The sequence below is a fragment of the Cricetulus griseus genome, chromosome 3 (genome assembly GCF_003668045.3).
Source record: "Cricetulus griseus strain 17A/GY chromosome 3, alternate assembly CriGri-PICRH-1.0, whole genome shotgun sequence".
Taxonomy (NCBI): Eukaryota; Metazoa; Chordata; class Mammalia; order Rodentia; family Cricetidae; genus Cricetulus; species Cricetulus griseus.
The window spans coordinates 214,056,259-214,064,540 of record NC_048596.1 but is presented as its reverse complement, the minus strand read 5'-3'; the positions used below and the strand labels follow the sequence as shown (position 1 = coordinate 214,064,540).

The following is an 8,282-nucleotide window of genomic DNA, read 5'->3' as shown; positions in this document are numbered from 1 at the left end:
CCAAGAGTAATTAAAGCGAGGCTAGGAGCTGGACCGACCCGGCAGAGCCGCCTGGCCAGACACGCTAAGATTCTGGGTCGCGACGCTCCCCAGGAGGCCTAGAGCCCTGGACCCCCTCATCTCCTCCAGCCTTCTCCTGTTCTCACACCTCCTCTCTCCCTAAAAGTTGGTTTTACTCTGGAGATGTTTGAGAAGGAGAAAAAAAATAATTCGATTTTGCCCTGTATTACGGCCTCATTAAACAGGAAAGTTGCTTTTGTACAAACGCTCCCATCAGGCATGTAATCTCATTACACTCATTAGAAAGTCAAATGTTAGACTTCAACTTCCTTATGTTATGAAAGTGTATCTTTTTTTCCTCCTTCTGTGTAGACCTGCCTTCCGATTGGATGGGGCAGTGTGGCACTTCACAGTTCAAACACTACAATCATTGTGGTGTGGCACCTTTTATTTCGAATGCCACTTTTTTTTTGTGATTCAATGCATCAACACATCCTTTAGTGCTGTGCAGATGAAGCGGAAGAGCCCAGCTAAGCCTGTAAAGCACCGAGGTCTCTATCTTGTCACTCTTATGTCCTGACTTGGCAAGTCCCTTTAAGCACAATCTTCAAAGAGACTGACAGTTTCTTTTTATTTACTCATAATCTATTCATTCCAGTGTAGCAATTCTTTTTTCTTAAAATATACAGCAGCAAAAGCAGAACAAACGTATCATTTCAGAGCCTCATTTCAGAGCCTCCTTTGGCATCCTGAGGCCTGAGCTGTGCTGGGCTCAGGGGAGCCAGGCTGTGGAGTCTCTGGCCTGAACCATCTCTGGCCCATAAATACAGCCTGGCCCTGGGAAGACCATGTGGGGACAACTTAAGTGATGGGTATTCAGCAATCCTAAGTCAATACTCCTCCACCCCAGTCCAAATTAGAAAAAAAAAATGCCTATGAAAATAAATGAAGTAGTCTGGGTGGCTATGGAGAGGCTTTGCCAGACATTGCTTTTCTAACCCATCAGCCCTTGTGCTGAACACTAGCCTGCCACCACTAAGGGGAAAGACTTTAAAGTTCACCCTGGTGGTTCATTTTAGCATAATAAAGAAGCTGTGAACCCAACCCGGGTATATTTTATGATCTTTACTGTGAAGCTGGCAAAATCATTCCTCAGTGGTCCGGATTCCAGTGCTGGCCGTGGGGGTGGGGGCAGGGGAAGTGTTGCAATGCTTTGCTGAAAGTGCTCTGGCATGTCCTTCTCGCCCCCAACTCCAGTCTACCATGCTTTCTCCATCCAGATTACTGAACAGATCTGTCTTCCAGGGTGAGCACCAAGGACAATATTTAGTCAAAGCTCCTTTCCCCCACCTCTCTTGTTCCCTCACACTTCAAGTGGGAGAGCCATCAGGGTTTCTTGTCATGATGTTAAGAGACAGATGTCACCCTGCTTCCAAGAAAAAGATGGCTTCCTATTGTCAGGGCCTAGAAAGCACATCCATCATGCCCCTCCTTCTTATTCTCTTGATGGGACTTCCAGTTTTGAGATGAACTAGGGGTGAGGAGACTCTTAAAGTGGGGAAGGCTTAGCAAGGTCCAAGGAGGACAGGGAAGTCACTTCTGCAAACTTGGGCTAACCTGGTTCAGGAATGGAGCCCCCTGGTGGAGCCCCTTCCTGTCCATGGAGGATACACTGTGGCTTAACTAAAAACTCTTGGAAGGAGCTGAATTCTGTGGGACTCAAAGGCAGAAAAATTAGATGGGAAAAAGGGTGAGTCCTCCACCCCAGGCTGGGAGCAGAGGGCATAAAAGGCCTTGTTGGAGCTCCTGTGAAACTGCCTGCCAGCCATTCCCAGGACTGCTCATCTGCCAGTACCAGGATTAACGCCCCTCCATGGAGAGGGTGTGAAGCCCTTTAAATCCACAAACTCATCCTATTTCCATTAATGGGCCTTTGCAGTGGCACCGAGTACCAGCTGCGAGGATGAACAAACACCAGTTGAGTACTCCCTGGCGAATCTCTCTGGGAAGAGCTTTTTCCCTCCCTCTCTCACTCACCCTCCCCTCCCACAGCCTTTCCAAAGCCTTCTGCAGCCTGTGGGAATGGTCCTAAATAATTCCACAACCAATTGCATGTTTTGAGATCTGGAACCACTGGTAGGAAAGGATTCCCACGACAGGATGTGAGGTCTGGCCAACAGGTGTTCGGATTTGGCCCAGGGAGATGGAGAAACCCAGGGAGAGAGACAGGCCTGCCAGAAAGCAGACTGCTCAGGGCCTCACAGCTTTACAGGCCGTGGAAGCCGCAGACAATCGAAATGATATCTTTATTGCTAGGTTCATGTCCTGGGCTATAACATATCAATCCCTGTCGTGGTTCTCTGGGATGCACCTGGTATTTCAAACTTGTTCTTTTTGTGCTTCTGGGTCCTGGACTGCAGCTGCCTAAAACAAGCAAAGAGAGAGGCCCTTACAATGTCTCCAAGACGTGTTGGCATGGCCTGCCTGTCTTTAATGTACCATTAACCATTGTCTTTACACAATATGGGAACTGTAAAGCATGACATGTGTTATAATAAAACACATTTTCAATGATACACTTGGACTTGAGGCTGGGGTGTAGCAAACAAACAGGCCCAAATCTTGTTTTGTCTCACTTGCTAAGCCCACTGGCAATTAAACTTAAGACCACTGTTCCCCCCACTCCTCACCAGCCAATTAAGTTTTATGTCTCCTAATTTTTCACATAGAAAAAAAGTCTCAGTGCTGGCCCCTAAAGACATTGATTTTCTTGCTATCACCTGGCGCTCAGACCTTAGTTCCATTTATCAAGAAGGGAACGTCAGGCATTACATAAAGTGACTCTGTTACCATAAGGCTCTCACCACCCTGGCCCATTGTTTTCCCTTGTTAATAACTCATTACCAGGATTTAACAAATCAACCATTACATATGTTTTGTGTCTCCATATTTTGATCCGTACGATTAAGCAGATGTTACGATTGAAAATTGAAAAGTCCAAGGCTACTCCAGTTTGAAAGAAAGAGGGCAGCCTCAAACAACGAGCTAACAATGAGATTCAGAAGATCTTCAGAAAAACATTTACCACCAATAAACAGACTCCAACCTGCTCCATTTCAACCATTGTGCGCTTTGGAGGAATAATTAAGTTTAATAGGAATAGGTCTGGAGGGTTTTCAATGCCAAGACCACAGGTGCGGGGTGGCATGATGAATGATTTGCCTGGTTTTTGCCAGGCTCAAGGGCTCTTCTCTTGGACTTTCAAGCAGATAGAAAATATTGTCATTTCTTTTAATTCACAGCATTACTTTCAAACCGAACAAAGGCCGGGCCGGGGGGAGGCGGGGGAACGGCTCGGCCTGTAATGAAGCGCTTCGGAGGCGGAGGTGCAGCGGAGGAGGCTGAGGCGGCGGCTGAGCGCACTGCTGCGTTTGTGCGCAAGTGACACTCCTGTGCCACACACAAAAGGCCTTCTTCTCCCACCTTCTGCTGCTTTTCAACCCTCGGTCCCCTGCCAAACCGGCTCCTGGGACGCCGGGGGGGCTCCTGGCCTCCTATCCAGGGCAACCCAGCCTTTGGGACAACCGTCGCTGCCAAGGCAAACCTCGCCAAACTTTCCCCAAACTCGGCCGGCTGGGGAGGGACCCTGGCCGTGGGCGCGCATGCGCCCCGTCTGCTCTTGCCTGTTCCCAGGGTTCCGGAGAGCCGGGATGGAGTCGGTGGTGTAGCCCAGGAGGCCCGCCTAGCTCCGGCTACCCAAAAAGTCTGGGTTCAGGTGTGGTCTGTCCGTCCAGGATGCTGGAAGCTGCTGCCCCGCACCAGCTCTCCGCCATTCTACTATCTTTGCGCATGGAAGTCTCCAAGAGGGTATCCCGGAAGCGGCGAGTGGAACTGGGGGCCAGCCACCGGGAGGAGGCCCTTAATGAGAACCCCAGGCTTCCTCTAAGGAGTCCCCAGGTCACTGCCGCCCCCTGGCTCGGCGGGGAGCCTCGGGTAGTCCGGCTTCAAGGAGTCGGGTGGCCAGGAGCGCAGGTTGTTGGTTGGCTGGTTTTGCTTGGTGGTCCCAGTGCCTGCTCTAGCAGCGACAGTGGTGGAACACAAGCGTCTAGCTGGCCCCACTTTCGTACTCTTGGGGGTCTATCGTTGATTCTCTGAGAGACTTCGCTGGATGATCCCCGCAGATTAGTGCCAGCAGGTTTCCTGGCGTGTCTGCGTTAGTTCCAAACAACCTGTTGCGCTGGCATTGCTTTGGAGAGGCGCAGGCACTTTGCTTGGGGGAGGCAGGCTGTGTGGCGGCCCCTGGCTTCCAGGAAAGGCTTTCATGTTCTCTGCTAATGAGAGGCACCCTTCTCCTCCTCCCGTGATACCCGGAATGCTTCACCCCTGCCTGCGTCCCAGCAACCCAAGGTGTCCTGGGCATCGTTGTACCTTGCCTCTTCTAGGGCCTCCTCATGTAACTCTTTATACTTTGGGTAGTAAGAATAGACAAAGATCAGGATTAGAGAGACACCAGCTAATCCACAACCCCCTCACTTCTGCACTCGCTTCCCTCAACCCTCCCCTCCGCAGCCAGATAGGACTCTTTGGTGTATAAGCACCCAGAAAAGAAAGCTAATGTTTTATTCGCGCTCCTGTCTTAGAAGGACTGATACGTGGGGTAATTCTCTCTTAAAGATTTTTTAATTGTTTCTATTTTGCAGTTTCTTTCCAGCGGCTGTGTAGGCTCCCCTTTGGCTTCTTTCATGATTCAGTACCAGGTCATCTCCCCATGAGCTAGTCACCTACAGCTAGAATATAAGAAAGACATTGGAAACCTAATAGGGTGATAAGTCAACCTAGGAGATGTCTCTAGAAGTCTTATTAAGAAGTACAGTTGGACAAGCTTTTACATTAAAACAAAACAAAACAAATTAGGCATGCCCTTACTCTGGATGATTTAAAACGAGCCACTTCCAAATGAAGGACGCTTGCTCGTAGCCCTACAAAGAGCACAAGTGCATACAATTAAATATTAGGGCTCACCAATTAGCATTTGTGGCAATAGCAAATGTGTGACTCCTCACAGCAATTATTTGGAAGTTTTTCCATACTTTTGAAGACATACTTGACGCCTCATTTCTTTGATGACTGCTCAAAAGACACCCTGAAGCAGCAGCGGAGCTGCCCCCTCCCCAGCGCTCCTCTAGCTTGCGGGGCTTTCATCCAGGGCTTGAATTGTGTTGTCAAAGTTTAGTAGACAGAGGAGGGGGCATGAGAACGGGAGGGTGTCTTGAAAAGTCTTGGAAATCGGTATATTTTGCAGGTGTAGAATGTGCCTAATAGCCATGGCTAGTGCCTGCTCCCCAATGGTGAGGGTATGACAGGGACAGCTGGCTAGTTTTCAGTGTGAAAACACCCCCTCGGTGGACCAAACACAACGACACTGACCTTTCTGCGGGGGAACCAGAGATGTGCCTTTGACTGAATTAGCCACAAAGACGTCTTGCTATGACTTTTGTTCACCACGAAAGCAAAGAAATATTGCGTTTAATATGAAAAGTACTGTTCACAGCTTTTCCGTGCCCTGTAAGAAGTATTACAGTGCTGATTTACTGGTCCCCTTCTCCAGAGCTGGCTGGTCGGTCACAAGGCACTCTAGGGGTGGAGGGGTGGGGATGGGACAAGGGAGACCAAGCAGGAGGAGGGGGAGCTGGTAAGTTAAATTGCCTGGTGCTGTTTCCAAGTTCTCTCTGTGCAGCAGCAAATTTATCAATCTTTTCATGTGACAATACTTTGAAATATATCATTGTCATCCCAAGTTGTTTGATAGATTATCTGTAGGCGCACAGCCTTTTCCAAGGTCAAGTTGAAGATTCCTGTTTGCTGTTTAACTGGCTTGTTTAAAAGCTCAGAACAATGCCTGCCTGTTAAATTTTCACTTGTTCTCATGGGACATTGGAAAGCAAGCTTTTCCTATTGACTGGGTCTCTGGATACTTCATCTTTCTGAGTTAAGTTCAGCAAACAGGCAATAAGATCAACAGTAGGAAAAATGAGATTTAACCTTACCCTTGACAGATGCAGAGGAGATTAAGTCATCTCTCGTCACAGTGTGCACTAATTTTTATGTGTGTTAGGGGCTGGTTATAACCACACACATCATGTTCAACTTTATCATTTTATTCTAGTAGGAAGCTACAAATACACTCCTCTAAAGCAGAAAGGCACAGAGATTGTGGCTGCTCCTTCGAGGTTTGTTGTTGTTTGTTTGACAGAGCATAACCTGTTGCTTTAAGGCTGCTGCAAAAATTAAAGTCAATTCAAAACCACCATGTTTCTGGACATACTTATTTCTGTTTTTAATCTCAGGATTGGCTTCACAGTTTCCTCTATATCTGCAATGATTGATTTTTTTTTTATTCAACTAACTTTTATTTACCTTGCAATAATGTTCTGGACCAATGTGATAAATTACAGATATGCAAATTTCTTTGAATGGTGTTGTAAGTGTGTCTAGCTGGAGCTGAATGACTCCTTGCAAGTCAGTCTGTGCGCGCTCAGGACCCCAGGGAGCTGATCAAAGCACCCATTCTCTTTCATCCCCAGTATTCTCCTCCAAACTATTTCGATACAATATGTTTCCATGATGCACTTAATGTGCCAGGGACATAGAACTCATTACAACCTAGCTAGTTCTGCCGACCTCTTTGTTCCTCGGCAGAAAGTCAAAGAAAAAAGGAAAAGCCCCGCCAGTTGCCAGCTTTCTGAAATGCTAAAGCATGCGTCATTTTTCACCAGGTCTGGTCTTGATATCCTCAAAAGACAAACTATGAAACCGGCCTCAGCCCTTTCTGGCATTAATTACACTGCTGTCCAACCGATCTGTTTTTCCTATTATATGCATTTCTCAGCAGGGATTTTTTTTTTTTTGCAAGACTAATGCAGCTGCGAGTTAAACTATGAATGCATTTTTTTATCGCTATGGAAAAAATGAATGAAAAGGCTGCAAAGCATACAGCAAAAACGTTTGAAAGCATTCTGGTGGGCAACCGGTTTAGGGCTGGCCTTGGGAGGGGGCTTCGAGGTCTCTAAATCCAAAGTTGACCAGACTCTGATGTCTCCAACTCACTCAGCCTCTGTGGTGATGCTTACTGTGCCATTTGAAATTCCACTTTGGTACTCAAAGCTTAAAGGTTAAGAATGTCCAGTAAAATTCTGAAATGGAAGGTCTTACTACATCCAACCAGGAGGCACTTCCGTGGAATTTTGGTCCAGGATAATGGCACAGAGAATCTAAATTTTATGTGATCTCCTTCTTGGAGGGTTGATTGGTTGGTGGGAATGGCTGGCAGCCAGTTCTGGGAAAGATTCCAGACCTGACTCCGATTAACCCTCTCTGGTGAAACTCTGCTGGAAACCAACTCACCAGCAATTGCCATTAATCTACTTACTAATTAAGCCAATTCATTTCTAAAGGAGAAAAATTCCTTTCTTTAGCCAAACTGATGGGAGGAAATTTGAAAGAAGCGCCAAACTGTGTAACTGTAATTCAGCCAAGGACTGCTAAAACAAGGTGTTGATATATAGCAGCAGATTTAAAACAAGTTTCTAGGGCAACACTCCTTTGGAGGCGGTGGCATATAGTGCACAGTAGATGAAGCTCGAATAATGCTCCACGGCGCCATGCCATCCTATGTACTAGCGTTCGAAATAACAAGTCTCTTTCCAATTAAATCTTGTTCCTTTTACGCACAAATAAATCGCCTCTCCAGCTTTCTTTTGGACCAGTCTATGCCAGCTTTATGTGACAGCTACTCCAAATATATCGCTTGCGACTTGGTAAGTAGCCCTAGAAATTTGTTGCACAAAGCCTAGGATCAGGTACAAGGCAGGCAGCCTTGAAGTTCAGGGAATAGAAAAGACAAAGTTGAACGTTACGCATGGGAGAGAAGCAGCCTGGCTCTGCGGTAAGTGGCACCTAGTTTGCAGACAGAGCGAATTTACATTAATCTTGGTCTTCATCCTTACCAAGAAGCAAACTCCAAAGAGTTTCTTCACTTACCAAAGAATCATTGCTTGCCTTTAGGATGCCTCTAAAGGTCCCTGAGCGGAAATGAGGGCAAAGTGCACTTGCCATCAGGAAATTCAAATCCCTTTGCCTCTTTCTGGTTCATGTTCACGGGCAGGCATTAGACCGTGGGTCCAGGAGGAATCGAATTAATTTGGCTTTGAATAAGAGACTGGGTGCATTGGGCAGGGGTGGAGGGGTGGAGGGGTGGAGGGGTGGAGGGGTGGGGGTGGAGG

The 8,282-nt window shown here is 47.2% G+C and overlaps 1 protein-coding gene across 1 annotated transcript in view; it reads right to left on the bottom strand.

Moving 5' to 3' along the window:
• Positions 1–3,291: 3,291 nt before the first annotated feature.
• The window catches only part of CUNH10orf67 (chromosome unknown C10orf67 homolog), a 108,281-nt gene continuing 103,290 nt past the window's right edge, over positions 3,292–8,282 (bottom strand). The window contains exon 17 of the mRNA XM_035441714.1: positions 3,292–3,752. Within this exon, the coding sequence (XP_035297605.1) occupies positions 3,292–3,752 (461 nt within the window). The remainder of the gene's footprint in view (positions 3,753–8,282) is intronic.